This window comes from Strigops habroptila, chromosome 4 (assembly GCF_004027225.2).
Source record: "Strigops habroptila isolate Jane chromosome 4, bStrHab1.2.pri, whole genome shotgun sequence".
NCBI lineage: Eukaryota > Metazoa > Chordata > Aves > Psittaciformes > Psittacidae > Strigops > Strigops habroptila.
The window spans coordinates 49880682-49898351 of record NC_046358.1 but is presented as its reverse complement, the minus strand read 5'-3'; the positions used below and the strand labels follow the sequence as shown (position 1 = coordinate 49898351).

The following is a 17670-nucleotide window of genomic DNA, read 5'->3' as shown; positions in this document are numbered from 1 at the left end:
TTAGGATAAATTACTGTGGGTTACACTGTGTTCCCTTTGAATTCTTTCAGCACAGGTTTATTAAGTTGTTCTTACTGCAATATTAAATGCCTTCAACAAAGCACCATACATTCTTAAATTGTTTTTTTCTATTAAATATCCCAGCTAGCCTCTAAGTCAGGCAATTAAATAGATGATAGCTGCATGAAAACTGCATAAAAATAATTGTTGTGGTGTTTCCTATTCAGATATGTTATTAGTCAAGAAACCCATACATCTATTTTCATGTTAATATAGGGAAATATCACTTGAACTAGCTGATTGCCTATGAAAAAATAGAAATGTTGAAGTAAAATTCAGAAACTGGGACTTGTGAGTTTTATTCTCAGCTCTGATACCATCTCATAATAAATTCTGGCAGCGCCATAGGAAAAAAAGATAAATATGTGGACTCTGATCCATGCATTTAGTGACAATGTGTATGTCCACAAAACTTCTATTGAGTTGTTAGATAGTCCTGAGCTGAAAAAGCCTTTAAAGACATCCACAATCTCAGATGTCACCAGTATGTATGTATATTAAAAATCATTACTATTTTACATGGAAAAATGCAGTTAATGAGAGTGATGTCATTTGTATGGGCAATGTCTGAGACATTGGGGGCTGAGATGAAGTTCAAAAAAGGTATTAGAATTAAAATACATAGGAAAGCCCTTGTGTTCAAAACTAACCTAATTACAACTTCTTGTTATTATATACACCTTATACTCTTTTGCTTCTCTGAGTACTGACTTCACCTAATATTTACACAAGGAACACGCATCATAAGAGCATTAAGTGGACATAAACTGGTTTTGACAGGCAGTTTTTTATAGAATGTATGCTTATTCTGTTTTTCAAAGACCCACTAGCTTGATGGCTAAGTACAAAAGATATTGACTGCTACAAACTGAGCTCTCCTGAAGCTGTTCCCCTATATCCCTACCACATGTATTTTAGGGTGCATACCACAGATGCCCTGCCTCCAGCCCTTCAGGGATAAGCCTGCTGCAGCACAGTCTCTGGAGTAGGTAGAGAGCACACCACACAGAGCAACTTCACTCTTCTCAGAATTACAGGTGTCATACATACATTTCTAGGGGACAGAAAAGGACATGGGTATTATAAAGCCCAGCTCACAGAAGAAACAGGGAAACATAGAATCATATAGCAATTCAAAAAGTAATGAACTAATATGTTTTTTAAAAAGTATTATTAATGATGAAACTTAATTCGTAATATCTCTAAAAGAAAATGTATGCAAATGAAATACTATCCAAACCTGAGAAACAGGAAATCAATTGCAGTTGTTTAATGTTATGTCCAACACTCACAAGTAGATGAATAATCAGAATGATAAGGATACTTACAGTTAATTAAAGCACTAAGAAATGTCTATAACAACCTCCCATGAGGATATACAATCTAGGATATGTCAAAATATGTCATCTGAAAATATACAGGACTGAAAATACTGCACAGCAATGGCTGGCACTTGTGTACCTATCTAGTATGTAAGTAAGATATGCCCAACTAAATGACAGGTACATAACAGAAGATGGTTTAATAGGGAATCATTTGTAATGACATCAAAACAAATAGTTAAGAAAGTATAAAGGGGATTTGAAGCTCAAGTTCCTTTAATTGGGTGGCTGGACAGAACAACCCTGATGCAGCCAGTCACTCAAGAGCAGTAAGGTCATACTGCACAGATGGTGACATATCCTGCCATTACTGATCTCATGGAAAATGCTTCCACAAATCATGGTTTCAGCAGGAGTAACTGACATATCCATAGGAAACTGGTTATTACTTTTCCTTAATTGAAAATTGCAAATTCCTTACTTATAGTTAACATGAATTCTCAAGCAGACATATTTTCTGAGGGAAACCTGAGAGAGGTAAAGCATAAGCCCTATGTTTAAAGGTACCTGAAGACATTAATTTTTAGGCAAAATTTCATGTTCAGGTATTTTCTCAGTAAATTGTATCACACACATCCCCTACATGAATTTTCTGCATTTTGCAGAAACCTCTTTACTATTCACATAAATATGGCAACTCTCTAGCTCAGCCAACTTCCTCGACAGCTGTACACCAAGAGTACTTATGGGCAGCTTCTTGCATTCTAAGCATGAGACTAACATGATTCCATAGTAATAAATGAGATATAAATTGTGTAAATATAGGATATATTCTCCCCTTAGAGGTGAATTTTAAACAACGTCAGAAGGAATCCATGGGGCTGAAAAAACTCTCAGTTCAGTTCCACACAGAAACACTGATTTGGCTTTTCAATGAGTGAACAGTTTTCAAGAACAGCAAACCCATTTTTTCCTATTTTCCTTCTAGATCATGCAACAGAACCATCAGTGATGACACACTTAATGTTTTCAAGGCTGCAGCCAAAAAGGCCCATTGTGTCTCACATAAACTATTATTTTGTAGTTTTTTTCATCAGCATAAGTGAACTTCTTTGCAAACAGGCATTAATGTAATCCATTTCACTCCCCTAGGCCAGACTGCCTTCGTGGCAGATCAGTCTGCACTATATTAAACCACCCATTTAGACCAGTGCCTTACCTTGATGTATACTGAAGGCTCTACAACAGAATGGCAGGCAGCAAACACACTGCTTGTATTAGACAGAAGAGAACACCATTGTTGGGCAAATTTTTCTGAAGTGGGAAAAAACACCATTATCTATAGTCACTTAAACCGCATTACTACTTGATTCAATGTTCTTATCAGGTTTCACACAGAACTAGAATGTCCTGAAATGTTCAGATAATGCTGTAAAGAAATATGGGGAACTAAAATATCAAGGCAACAAGCACAGTTGGACGGCAACCAGCCATCTCCCTAAAAGAAAGGTTTCACCTTCCAAGTATTAACATTATTACTGTGGCTGGGTTTGCAGATCATCTGCAAAACCTCCCCATTTTCATTGTTTTCCATCAAACTTTGTCAATTCTTTACATTCGGGCAATTCTTTATAGTCCAGCAATAACATCAAGTATGTAATGATCAGTGAGCTGTGTGCCTATGAGCTGCAGATTTAATTACCTGTGGCAATATCTAGGACAGTGCAATCTGAATCCTGTACATAGCCAAACCCGGTCAAAGTGAGAAACCAGACGGGCACCTAGTAAAGTACAATGCTTGCTGAAGTCAGTACTGCTGATATCTTATTCCTTTTGACTTTGGCACAGCTGTAACAACCTAGATTGGATGAAGATCTTGCCCTAATATTGACAACCAAGTATGCTCTGCCTTAAACCTATATTGTTCTTATTGATGCTGTGTGTGCTTTTCGAGTCGTCAGTGTTGGCCCTTTCTCCAGCAGTGCAGTCATTTTGTTTTAAAAGCAAAGTTGTCACCTCAAAGACCAATATGTTCTCTATTAATAGACTCAAAGGCAGTGGCTTTTGATGTTTATGAGATTTCTAAAGCTTTTTTGGTTATCTGCTATGTGAAAATTATTTAGCACTGATAATCCAGGGATGAAAAGCCTGCTACCTTTATCCATGCTGTTTGAACAAGGATCTTCAAAGCTGTCCTCAACATCAAAACAGCTGGCTCTAGTTTTCCATGAGTTACCAAAAGCAGAAGCTGAATCTTCCACAGCTCCAGTGACTGTTCTGAAGTCGTCAGTCTGGATGTTATTGAAATTGCCGCAAAGACCTTGTGTGGGTGGTGGCAGGAAAACAAATAAAAAGGCAAAAGAAAAAAAGAAATCACTAGTGGAAAAAGGAATGGGTCCTATATGAACACTCTTAGCCCTTCTCCTGAAAGAAGCCCATTTTCCTTCACAGACTTCCTTATGGTCCCACAAACCAGACAGGACCCTGTCTTTAGAGTGTAATTATTTTTTTTGCACTACATTTGCACCTAGTGATAACACAAAGATTGGAAGCTGCTTAAATGTGCTTCAGTAAACACTGGCTGACAAAGTGCCTTCATCAAAGGCTTACAAGATAAGGAAATCACAAAAGTAAACCAAAACAGGTAGGAGAGACAGGATGCAATCCCATTGCACAGGTAGGAAACAGAAGCACAAAAAGCTTAAATGATGTGAACAGGAGACTGGTGACAAAACCAAGAACACAGTCTGCATCTCAAGTTTCTGAGAAAGGTCTGCTTTTACAAATAGGGTCTAAAAGACCTGCACACGCTAAACATCACAGAGTTATCTAACTTTCTTCAGTAAATTGAATTGGCCAATGTTTTGTTTCAGGAAGGCTATAGGTTTAACTGGGGGTTCTAACATATCAAAATCAATATAAAATCAAATCATTTGTTCACCTCAAGTGATAGACAAGCAACTATAACTCAGTTTAAGAGCTAACTGGAAAAGCATGATCTGTCCTACCAGATGTGCCATTCTGATAAGAATGATCGACTGTTATGGAGAGCTGCATTACAGGTTTTATTTGCACTTGAATCTGTACTCCAGTTGAGCTCAAGATTTTGATGAAAAATGTAGAGGGTCTGAAGATAGTGATGTCGTCTAAAAAGAAAAAAAAAAAAAATTTGTGCACTTGCAAATCTTTATGGAGCTGAGTAAACAGGAACTGCCATTTACCATTGCATCAGTGTAACACAGGAATTCCCAGGGAGTCCCAAACCTAGTAGCCACACAGGTTAAATGACCTAACAATGAGCAGGATTATATTCTTTTCAGAGAAAGGAGGAGGAATCCCTCTGTAAATAAATGTAGGCTACTCTGGGGAAGATGCAAGAAGAACATTTACCTTTGCTTACTGGCAGCTTCACAATGAAATTGTTCATGTAGATATTTCCACAGGAACATATTTTTATTGTCTGCAGGGAAAAAGAAAAAAGAAAAAGCCCACAGTAGTGAATGAATATGACATGAGACAGACAACAGCAACCTGACAAACTTCATTAAGCATTAAGAAGTAGTGTCTTTAAAGCATTATCATCTCTGGGGTCAATGTAACACAGTGTCTGGATGACATACAATAACATAGAGCAAATCTGGCCATAACAAAAAATCAAAAACCCTCTCTATAAGCAACAGTTTCGACTGAGTTCTCTCACATGTCATGTTATGTCTAGGTTTGGATCTATCTCATTGAAAACACAATGTATGCAAAATGAGAGCTATCTGACTCAAACTCCCTCAATAGTCAATGGAGGAAAACAAGCACCTCCAGAACATCTCATACCTTAGGTGGGCTGACTTGTCCTTTGGAGATCCTCATCTTTCTTTATTGACTATAGAAGGAGGTTAGGATGTTGGATCTCCTAACATGGTTGGGACTGTACCAGTTAAATACCAGGTGGATGGGATGAATCTGTATGATTCATGTGACAGAATGAAACTTTAGAGTGCATAAATACCATCCCTAACTCGGCTTCCACTGAATTCAATGTGAATCATGGCATCATCTTCAGTAGGAGAAGCCTTTGGCCTTCATTTGGAAAATTCTGCTACTTTACTCATTGCATCAGGAAAAACCTCTGGACTCAGAAACGAAGAGAATCTTTTCTTGTAGAAATCTCAATCTTTCTTTCAAAATGAAACAAGTGAAAAGCTTTGAAGTCATGAAAAGAGAGGGAAAAATGACAAGGATTTTTAGCCATGTACCTCTAAAGAAATGGAAAAGCCAGAATACAAAAAACTGGAAAGGCAATAACTCTCGTAGAACAAAACCAATAAACACATGCACTGCATCATCTGCCAGTATTAATCTTGCAGTTTCAGGATCGCAACAGACCAAAATGAGTCCACAGAGTTAGAGAAATCCCATCTTTGAAGCTAAATAGAAGTGACATAGTATGTGCCACTAACTAAAGCACATTACTTACAGTTCTTCCTAGAGTGACTAATACATTCTTTAAGCAAGTCATTGTCTTTGATGTCCCACACTGGATGATTTCTCCAATCACCACAAATGTGTCATCAGTATTCTGAAAAGAAGTGGGAAAAGGGATGTGCAGACATCGTTAGCATGCTACAGGAAAGGAGCCAGAAGAGAAAAAAAGTGTCTCTGAAAGGCTAAAATGCAATAATGAAAGAACTGGGGCACTTAATCACTAACTGCAAACTGCTTTATTTCATTGCCAAATTCAATAATATTCACTCTTTCCTTTGCACCGTTTCCTTGCTATCGACCTGTGTGGATCACATATTTGCAGACAGTTATGTGGAATTCAATCCTTTTGCAGGAATTTTTGCTCACCCACTTCCATTCACTTGCAATCCATTGCAAATGGGAAAATTTATGCAGTTTAAGACTGAGCATGTGTTGAAAAGCTTTACTGGATTTGTGCCATTTAATTGAATTAAGTCATATAAAGCTTCAGCACAATTTGATGCCTCATGCTACTCATGAGATTTAGGAGTGAAATGGGAATTTATTCATACCTTAGCTAAGACATAATGGCAGTTGCCATGAAAATTGAATCTCTTGTTATCGAACGTTGTTATGTGGAATCCTCCATCTATATTGCAACTTCCAGAACAAGGCAGAGAGATACAGCTCCAACGGCCTCCTTTGCAAGTACTGTACAAAACTCAAAAAGCAGTAGTTAGAATAAACATAACTTTAAAGAAGCAAAGATACAAGTGTATCTGAATCCTCACAGATGACAACCTCTTTGTCTTTCTAGCTTGTTATTTGGCTGTTTATTAAATCCATGTGGGAGGAAGACTTTATATTTGGCCCTTAAAGTGTGAAGGTTGAATACCTCTTTTAATGAGAGTTAACTGCACTGGGCTTCAAAGTAGCTGCTTCAGAGAGACACTAAGTTGAGCAAGTAAGAAGTGTTTTTTAGGGCCTAAATTGTTTACTTGGCTTTTTAAAGATAGAATTAACCTCTTCAAGCAGGATCTTGCAACATTTTATGCTACTGATGCAACTGTTTAGCAAGTTGCCGATGCAACATTTCAGCAACTAATTGTGGAGGACCTGAGATAATGAGCAGTTGCAATTCTTAGAGCTGTGCACACAAGAGGAGACTAGCCTGGCCACATTAGCTCACACTTTGTGAGGAAGAAGTGAGGATGTGGCTAGATGGGAACCACTGAGAGCCCATCAAATTCAGTTCCTCAAGATTGCAGCTTTTGAGGAGTATTTCCTCAAAATGCAGGAAACATTCAACACAAACGGGCTTGCAGAACATCTGGATTACCCTACCATGCACCACAGCATAATTCATTCCTCACTACATCAAAAGTTAGGCCTATGGTCAAGAAACGATATGGTGTCACAGGAGCTCAAATAACACAAATGGCTGTTCATTTACTAAGTGGGTACCTAGTAAGAAATAAAACTGTTGTGAGAATAACATACCTGAGGTCTGATCACCTTTCACTGGTGTAGAGTGAATACGGGTTCAAGCTACAGAATTTTTTCTAAATCAAGTAATTCTTAAAGATCAGGACTTTTTTAGATTGGATATTAGGAAAAATTTCTTCACAGACAGGGAAATCAGGTGCTGGAACAGGAAAGTGGTGGAATCACCATCCTTGGAAGTGTTTGAAAACCATGTAGATGAGGCCCTCAGTGATATGGTTTAGTGATAGTCTTGAGAGTCCTGGAGAAATGGTTGGACTTGATGATCTTAAAGGCCTTTTTCTACCTAGTCAATTCTATGATTCTATGATTGAGATGCAGGCCTTGAAACATCCTTTTGTAGACCTAGAGGAGGTTGGAAATGTAACTCCTTAACATGATATGACACCTTGCCACATTTTAGCGGCCAAAGCCTCTGAACTAACCAGAGAAGAGTCTCAGTTTTCCACATTCTGAAATCTTGAGCTCAGTTTTTGCTAGCAGTTACAAGTGAGGGTGGTAACTGTGTGTAGTTGAGGTCTACCTGTTAATTTTCCCGTACTGCTGAAATTTAGACGCAGATTTTGCACAATTATTTAAGACAAATGTTAGAAGGGAGGGAGGGGAAAGGAGAAAAGAACATAATGCAACCTAGCAAAGCTCTGAAATAAATGCCTCTGCTTTATTAGTGCAAAGAAGTTCACAACAGTACCAGTTTTGGCAGGGAGTGGAGTAGGTCCCTCCGGATGAGTAGACTTTGCCTTGAAACATACACGGGCAGCTGTCTCTGGGGATGCATTTTTTGCCACCAAGGTCATCAAGGATAGTTCCTGTTCAGACACATTGGTTAGTTAATATTCTCTTGCTGAGTCTGGGAAACACCATCAAGGAAGATTAGAGCAAGGAAAGAACTCTGGAGTATTCAGCATTTCTGTAAATGAATGGGTGATATTTTAAGAAAAACCAGGCCCTTTCAGGTGTTAAAGGGTGGGAAATATTTTTTAATTAAATGAAAGCAAGGCAAACCCCAAGGAATATCTTTGCATGTTACTAGCATTTGTCACTGTGAATAGGGTTATCAAATGCCAGATTGCAAGGATGTGAGCCAGTTTCCATCTTTTTTAATAGTGATAAAACAGAAACCAGACCCTCATCTTAGCCTCTACTTCATGTGCAAACTTAAACATGCACACATCTAGCTATGCAATTATATCACATGTGACTTAAGCTACAGCAATATCTAGCCTTTTAACAGGGAGGGACCTCACCTGACTTCACCTGCATTCTTATTGTCTAGACACTACCTCTCCTCTTTCCACATCTGTACCATTTTTTTATGCCTAGTCCTTAGAAATCTTTCCCTCCCCTTCTCCAGTGTCAGGATCTAAAATCTTTAGAGACCTGGTTCTTTCAAGAAGAAAGTTGTTAAATTATGCTAGAAGAAACAGTTTATTCATCATTTTTAGGGTAAAATGTTAATGAAAAAACAATGTCCATAACTGAAAGGGAACGATCTCCCTCTTTTTTTCCTTGATATGTGTGACCCACTGGAAAAGGTAAACTGCCTTACCGGGAGGGCAGAAACAGCCATCTGTACATGGTGCTTTACAAATCTTGCTCCTTTCTGGGTCGGCACATGTGTCAGCACAGGAGTTTCCACATTCCATGTACTCCATGTTGTTTGGGCATTCCTGATCTGCAAGACAAAATGAAAAACGGCATATGTTAATGCTGTATTTATAAAAGCTCTCAAATCAATGTCTCACTCCCCAACTCTTTCTTTCTCCTTTACCCCATATCTTGTTTTTAAAAATTTCCAGATGTGTCATGTTTGTTTGACCTCTAAAGGAATTTTTTATGGTTACTTTTACTTCATCTTTGGATAACACAGTACTGCTGGGAAATATGAGTTGTTTCACATTATTTTACTTGCTCAAGGTTGGCTGGGCTGAAGTCATGATGCAAGCAAAGAACACTGGAATACTTTATGGAGTCATAATAGTTTATTTTTGCCTGAAGCATAAGTCATTTTGGTATTAATTTTCTACCCCAATCCACACGAGTAGCTCAGAAGAACTACCTGTAGCCTTCCCTCTGGATTAAAGTGATTTTCTGCTCAGTGGCTGCGACTCTTGAATATGAAAACACAGGAGAAGCTAAGGACAAACACATTAGACTTCTCAGTGACTTCTGACTAGATGTCAACATGTAAAAGAAGGCTATTCATGCGTTAATTGTGCATGGAAAAATTCAAAAAATAACTGGAGAAAATGTAGCCATAAGGAGGAGGGAGACAATATTAGGAGGAAAATAAAGTTAAATTTGTAGAAGCTTTTCTATTAACAATGTCTCTGTGAAAGTACTTCTACAGATTGTTTCACAGTAGTTAAAATAGCTCCTAGCTTTGCTGTGCTGGGATCAGAATACATGTGTGTGTATCTAACCCGAAAGAAATCTCCAGAGCAGCAGTTACTTACAGCAAAGTTCTTTGGTTCTCCATTCCCCAGGGTCTCCCTTCCTGAGGACACAATCTCGAGAGTACTGGTTTAAAGTGCTGCATATGCAGCTGGAAACCAAATCAAAGCTAGAAGAATTAACTGCACAGTGGCACATATCCTCAGTGCAGGTCTCTACGTAGTCATCAAAAGCAACAACTTTGGGGCAGTTTCCAAAATGAGACATAAGCTTCTTGCATCTTTTTCTCTGTAAAACGAAAAGACAGGAAAGAAAAGCAATACTTGACATTTACCAACTTTCAGGTTCATGGATGTGCATCCCAGTTTTTGATGACACAATTCCAGGGTCACAGGATAATTCAGACTGGATGAGACCTCAGGAAACTAACTTTGTCATGACTTCCTTTTTCTTGGACTGGAATCTGTCAATTCAACTGTGCGTTTTCCCACTATCTATTTCCTTACATCTATATTGTATATATTTCCTTATATCCTATTATAATAGGATATTCTTTCTGCTATAAGTTCAACACTTTGCTCAGACTCATGGGTAGACTGCTGAAAAGTTCAGGTCAGTGCATACTCTGTAACTAACACTTGTTTCAACACAGTCCCTCCAGGGCTGTAGTTCAGGAGCATTTATGCTTCTCGGCCACACATACTTACATATTTACTGCATCTATCGTCTTCCTTCCTAGGATGTCTTCCAGTGCGGTCATCTGGACTCACATCAGCACACTTTCCTGATGGATCCTCTACTTTGTGGAAGTTTCCAAACTGCCTTGGATGCATTTTATACCCTGCAAAATCCCCAAATGTATCTGAGTATCTGCCTGCAATTTTTTAGATCACTTACTGGGCTATAAAAATGCTCTTAATCTTTGGGCTCTAAGGCAGTATGCCTTAGAGCCAAATGCCTAAATTAAACCACAGCATCCATATTATTGAAGATGACAACTTGGTATGACTTCTGTTGAGCTAGAGCCAGGAATCTGGCACACTTGTATCAAGGCCTGTCGTCAGCCTGGGCATTTATAATCAATCACATGAGACTCTTGACCTTTCTGTTGTACATCATCACTTCCAAATACTTGTATTCATTATGGGTGTATTTGATCTTACGGAGTTTTGTATTTGCATGTGTAATGATCATATATTTTAGTTTGCCTTCTGCTATCACAACCTAGTACAGCTTTAGGTGCAAATGTTTGTAATCATCTGGAAACCTGTATTTACAGGCTAGAAAAGATGTGAAGTGGGAGCAGGAGGAAGACAGGCACTCAATACATGTATGTGACCATTACACTAGCTTGAGGGGTGCATTTTCCTAAAGCATTACCAGAAATTTAATCCTGGATGTAAGAAATATTTCTAACAAAGTTTTAAATTTATATATATCTATGGAGAGTATGCATAAATTGCTATTCTTTGATTCTTTGGGTTTGTTTTTTTTTTTTTTTTTTGTTTGGTTTGGTTTGGTTTTTTTAAGGTTTAATAGATAGATTTCTGACCAAGTCTATGCTTCTATACTGGGTCAGTCCCCTAACTAAGTGCAGGCCTGAGAGGATGACTTTCACAAAAGTGTTGTTTTCAGATGCTTTACCACTAACTTTTCTGGAAACAGAAAGCCTTGAAGTCATGTAGTTTGCCAAGGATCTCAACTCACATTAAAGAATACAAACTATAAAGTTCCAAGAAGAGCTGCTCCATAGAGAAATTGGATTTTTCTTCCTGATGATTTTTTTTCCCCTCAAGAGAAAGGAGTCTCAAAACTGAGAATAAGTTTTGGAACTTTATGTGCAGTAGATCTTAGCCTGGGCAGGCAGAATGACTGCTGCCTGCTTAGCGCAGGCAGAAGCATGTTTTCAGAGTATGAAGGAGGGACATGGGAAGCCACCTGCTCCCCAGGCATGGGAACCTGTTATTTGTGTAACCAGACACATAAAAGAACAGCCTGTTTTTCTTAGAGCAATGCTTCTCAGTAGCAAACTGTTCAGAAAAATTTAAGCCAGCTTTAGTTTTTATCTACTATGCTTGCCAAGTAAGGAGCAGAAGCATGACTAAGATACATCCAAAAAGCTTAATATGAAATATGACAATGATGATCCTCAAAGTTATCACTACAAGTGGTACTTTTAACAAACCTCAGGATTCTTTCTGAAGGGGTGAGGTAGATGAAAATACTTTTCTGGTGATTTAAGAAGCCCAAGTATTACATAAAGGTTACAAAGTTATAACTTTGGCTTCAGTCCTGCAGCTAATATCCCAGGATGCAGCTTTCCTGCTGCTCAGGAAAGAGCAGGATCAGCTGCAGGATTGTAGCCTCAGCTGTTTGCTGTGTTGGCCTCTTTCCAGTGCAGTGCAATATCTGAAGGTGTCAGTGGATGGCACCACGGCTTCTGCAAAGATGCTCAGTGAAATCTCTCTGGCTCAGTGACGACGCTTTCATTTCATTACAGAGGCAAAAATAATCACACTTGATACCCAGTTGTAAAATTATCAAAATAGAAGGACAGAAAATGCACTTGTGCCTCATGTGAGACTACAAGTTCCTTAAAGTTTGCTACTATAAGTTTGCTACTAGCTGGCAATGTTGCTGCATGATAGCAGGCAGTTAATTTGGATCAAAAAGTTTTGCGACTCTTGCAAGTTTATGAACAGCAGAGGAATGCAGATCGTCCCAGAACATCCCTAAGATACATCTCCTGTATATAGAAATGTTCATGTCTTTCAGTGTCTATCAGGAAATCTGAAACCCTGCTTAGAGGAAACAGACATCAAGTTTCATGTCAAGCATTAACAGTTCTGTTCTATGTGGAACATGCTGTATCCATGACCTACCATCCAAAACCAAATCATTCTTCTCGCTGCCATCATAGTTCCCACATAGACCACATATTTTCTCTTTATATGTTTCTTCTAGGTCCAGCTACAAAACAAAAGGAAAGAGGAAACCCAGAGTTTAAAGGCTTTTCACCACATCTGCAGTACGTTACAAAGTGGTCCGCAATTGGAAAGCACAGTAGCAGAAATGCTCATTACCGGTTTGTAGCACTCTCCTTTTCTGTTACAAACCTGCCATAAAACTTACATGCCGACAGGTTTAATTTAAATAGGAAGATAATCCCCTAGCATTTGTCATTCTATATGAAGCATGCTGAATACTGCACTATCCTTGTACCAGTGCCTCCCAGTATAGAGACACTGGTATATAGACATGTGGTACCTCTTGCAAGGTACCGCAGCTCCGCTCTGGGCAGGTCAGATAACTGTGCTCTGATGCTGGATGCAGAAAACAGCAGTTTCTGGTCAGCTTTTAACCGTATCTAAGGCTTTCTCTAGTCCATAGGCTAAATGGAAAACATAGCATTTCTGGGGGTGGGTCTGTCCAGCATAACTTGTTCTGCCTATATTCAGGGGCAATAAATAACTAGGTTAGCACGTTATTGTCTTGCTACATAAAACTATTGTACCTAATCATTCCTACATGCTTGAAAGGTGGTACTTGTGCCACTCAGGACCACCAAAAAAAGGTGGTGCTTTTCCTACAAGTGTGTCACCCTAAAATCTTGTCCACTGTACAGGTGATGCCTGTAATACTTCAATTGTTAATTAGTACAGGGGAACGGGGGAAGCAAATATTTCATTAAATCAGAATTTGAATACCACTTGATTGCTTCCTGACTTTTTTTCTTCTCTCTATTCACCTTCTAATCTCTCTGTCTCTGAACTGCAAAACATGACATACAACTTTCATTTATTTACTCAGTCCTGTTCATGGGAGATAAGCATTCACACCCAAAAGTATAAATATACTGTTGCAGAAGAGAATATTTTAGGGTGTATATATAAAGGGGAAATCCCGCATAACAAGGCTTTGGAATGAGAGAGGCCGCACAGGGAGGCTGAACTGGCCACACAGATTAGTTTCCCACACAAGAAGTGCATCGAGTCAGAGGGTAACTAACAAGTCAGAGCTGGAGGAACAAGCTGTGCTGCTACCAGAGCCCCATGGAGGAAGCAGATAACTACAGATGTGCTACCTATCTCCAGGGTTAACAGTGGCACTTTTTGCCAAATAGAGTCAGGAATACCTCGGGGTTGTGATTACATGTCCCTTCCCCATGAAAATATTACCTAGTTAGCTAAGTCCCTATCAGCTTATAGATAAAATGATACAATCTGTTATATCAACATGGTGCTTGCACCCAGCTCTGCTTTTCATCATTAAGGAGGTTCATCACGACAAAAACAACTAACAGGCTGTTCATACTAGGAGAGTGTCAGCCCAGTTCCACTTGAGTGTCAGGCCCAGCTTGGAAGTGACTTGGAAGTAAGTACAGGTGTCCTCAATCAGGATGCTCTTCAAGCTGAAGGGCATGTGGATCCTGGAAATTGGAAGGAATAAAACAGATGGCATAGAAAAAGAGTCTGATTAAATTCTCTCCGAGATATAAGAAGAAAAACTAGAGACAAAAGGAGATAAATAAGCCATGGGGACATTCTTTTCAATATCAACCTTCATCCACACACTGCATTAAATTTAGGTATGAACACCTTGTCCACTGTGACCTTTTACCACCCTTAATCCATAACACAGTGTGTTTTGGTCGTAAGTGTGTCAATACTATATTAGCCACTCAACTGATACCAATGCATCTCTGCTTGTTCACATGTCCTGAGGACCTAACCCAGAAGGTTATAAGGAGCAAGATCAGAACATGAGGAGACTGCAGATTGTCATCATTCCTCCAGGCTTTCATTGACATTCGGGATTCACAGAGGTGTGAAAAGGGCTCTGTTCTGTTACTCATGCGCTAACATGATTCAGACCTACATTACTTTTTCATCTCACCAAGACAATAACCATATATTTTCCCAGAGCCTGAAAAACTTAGAAAATCGAAAAACGGGTGATAGTTTCATTTCTCCTTTGATGTAGAAGATACATCTGGGTTTCGGTACTATAATTACAAATGAGTGATGCTATTCTATATTTCGTCATTTCTAGAGGGCTGTCAAGAGAAGACAGCCTATAATCTTGTAATTTTCTCTCCAAAAAGATTATAAGGGTTTTTCCCAGAGACAAAGCTTACCTTGGCCCTTCATACCTATATGCTGTGATCAAGTAACTGCACTTCTCATGCGGGCTGCCCTTAAAATTGTGCTCAACTTTCAGCTACTGTTGGATATGACTCTTCTTTTATGCAGTATTTTTACCCTTCTCTGTGCAGTTCGTTTTCTGCTTCATTTCAGATTGGGATTAGAGGTGTGGATTTTTACTTCTGAAACTTCTGTCTTTTGTGTAAGAAGATCCCAAGGCAAGCTGTGATCTGCAAAGCAGTGCAATTTTCTAGACTAATCTATCTGGAAACAGAAAACTTTTCCAAGAGGACCATCTGTTCCTGAACAGCAACATACAACAGTAGGGTAAGTACCATAGAAATAATATTTTGAGGAAAAAAAAAATTACAAAGTTTCTACAAAATCAAAACCTTCAATAAATAAAGTGTTGATTTTATCTCCCTTATTCCATCCCTCCCTCCCAAATCAAAGCAACATTACGGAAACCTGCACATTCTGTTTTCATAACATAGATACTGCCTTTTGCTTAACATGTTAATGTTGATCACTGGGAGTTGTAGCTTACATGCTTCTGGTCTCCTCCTCCACTATAGGGTGGACTATTTGTAATACCCTGTTCAAAGTGGTATGAATTTCATACACAGCCATTTGCACCTCTGCAGAATAGGACCCCTTTCTAGACACAAATTTTTTAATACTGATGCATAGCATTAAAACTGCTGCACAGGAAAACAACAGTATGGTCTTTACTCACTTGTTCCCATTCACTGTGATGCCTGTCTCCTTCACCTCCAAGATCACTCCATCAATGGTGGCAGTGAAGGAGATCAGAAAGCTATTCTTGTCGCTGCGCCTGATTTGGATGTTAAAGTCCTGGTAGCTGTCATTGCAGTGCGAAGCGAAGACATATGTGCAGGTTCCAGGAAAAGTGAATTTAACATGGTCAAATGTATGAAAGTGGAAATTGCCCCAGGTGGCACATTCACTCCTACTGACAGTGGAAACCTGGACTAAAGAAAAAGTCACAGGAGGGAAGCTTAGAAATTGAACCCACATGAGGTGCTTTACCTTTTTTTGTTGAAAAATGTTAAAGGAGAGATTTTCAAAGGCAAAAATGTTAACCCCTGGAAGATACTAGCTTATGGCAAGAAGTTTCATCTCACTGAACTTTTGAAGTCCATGCCAGAGATACTTCTAATGTAAGCAGATGAGCCCAGGCTCCTGTGAAGTTAACAGTGAGAAGCAGAAGAAGTTCAGCTTCCCTACCTTACATATCTACCTAGGAAGAAGATGCTCCAAGATGGCATGTTTCTCTCCATTGTCTATAAAAGTTGCTGAGGGGTGTCAGTGTAGATGGCACCCCTCAGCATTTACACTGTAGATACATTTACACTGTAAATATCTGAAGTGAAGTGAGGGAAATCCCATCCTGGCTGCCTAAATCTCTTTTTCACTTTTGAAATACTGCTTCTTAACACAGGCAAGATTTTGGTCCAAAGTCTTGAATTGAGCCCCTTCCAGGAGATACCATGGGTGGCATGATCCTTCAGCAAAATGGCAGCCTCTGACCTCAGCAGTTGAGGCTGCCACCAGCTTCAGCAGCTGGCTTAGAGCTACTTGTTTTTCCTTTCAACCAAAACTCAAATCTTGGACCTCTGAGTTGTACCTCTGTCAAAGGTATTGATACATACTTGAAGTGCATATAAGACATCACTTCAGAAAGCAGTTTTCATACCAAAGCTGCACAAAGCCAGTATGAGTCACCTTGAATTAAGTAAGATGTGCTTCCTACAAAATGCTTCTAACATTTCTTCTAGGCCCATCTCAAAGAACAACAAATGAAAATGGGCAAATTTCTTTGTGTTGTTTATGTAGCATGTTTGGGAAATTCGATGCAGCAACGCCCATCACAGATCAAATAAGAAACAGTCATTAATACACTCAGTGAACTCAAAGATTTTATTAAATACTCCTACCCAAGAACCAACAAGGGAACAATGAAAAATTCAGATCTTGATATTAGAAATGTACAACACAAACTCCAGTGCCAAGAAGTCCTTACAGAAACAGCTTTTTAAAGGGACTGGAATTTGCCACGGGTGTTTGCAGCTCTGAAGTGAAGTAGGGAAATTTAGCCCTTTTCTACACAATAATGAGGGGAAATAAAGTTTGGCTATTCTTGAAAGTGGAGTTGCTAGAATTACTGAGACAATAATAACTGCCATGTAAGTTGTTTGTGTATTAAGCAACTGGGTAAAGTACAGGACATTCAAAACCAAACCAGGAGGTAACAGTGCAGCAGACCACAAAAAATGTGATTACTCCTAATGCAGTATTTCATACTGGTCCATCAAGCCTAGCAGGCATTATGGTAACATACTTCTAGAAAGAATACAGGTCAAGTGTGTTGAAAAGAGTGACAGCATTTTATTATGATGCAAACTGCATCCAGCAAGTATCCTCTTTAAGATCAGTTGCTTAGGACATAAAACAGTTGATAATCTACCTAGTAGTGCAAAAAAACCCAAAAACTACTTAAATGGTTGACATTAAGGATGAAAATGTATAATGTTAAACAGTACCTGGCATGTCTACAGCTCTTACATGAATATGTTACACATTTTCATTTGACAACTCTATTTGTCATCTATGGGGAGCAATATGTGAGCAAATAATCTGAGAATTAGATTTTTCTTACCTATTTGAACTGGTTCTTTGCTGCTGCAACAACTCCAAATTAGGCAAAAGATCCAAAATGACCTCCCCTTTTCTATTTCCATCTTGCCATGAAGTGGTGACTTGAAAAT

At 38.9% G+C, this 17670-nt stretch overlaps 1 protein-coding gene across 1 annotated transcript in view; it reads right to left on the bottom strand.

Annotated features, from left to right (window-relative positions):
* The window catches only part of LOC115607333 (mucin-5B), a 44104-nt gene extending 26434 nt beyond the window's left edge, over window positions 1–17670 (bottom strand). The window contains exons 1-15 of the mRNA XM_030484521.1: window positions 17562–17670; window positions 15618–15873; window positions 14052–14166; window positions 12620–12707; window positions 10445–10578; window positions 9800–10025; window positions 8893–9018; window positions 8035–8152; window positions 6413–6551; window positions 5854–5955; window positions 4773–4842; window positions 4391–4528; window positions 3538–3702; window positions 2602–2696; window positions 988–1114 (exon numbers count right to left, since the gene is read on the bottom strand). Of these exons, the coding sequence (XP_030340381.1) occupies window positions 988–1114; window positions 2602–2696; window positions 3538–3702; window positions 4391–4528; window positions 4773–4842; window positions 5854–5955; window positions 6413–6551; window positions 8035–8152; window positions 8893–9018; window positions 9800–10025; window positions 10445–10578; window positions 12620–12707; window positions 14052–14166; window positions 15618–15873; window positions 17562–17643 (1981 nt within the window). The 5' untranslated portion in view covers window positions 17644–17670. The remainder of the gene's footprint in view (window positions 1–987; window positions 1115–2601; window positions 2697–3537; window positions 3703–4390; window positions 4529–4772; window positions 4843–5853; window positions 5956–6412; window positions 6552–8034; window positions 8153–8892; window positions 9019–9799; window positions 10026–10444; window positions 10579–12619; window positions 12708–14051; window positions 14167–15617; window positions 15874–17561) is intronic.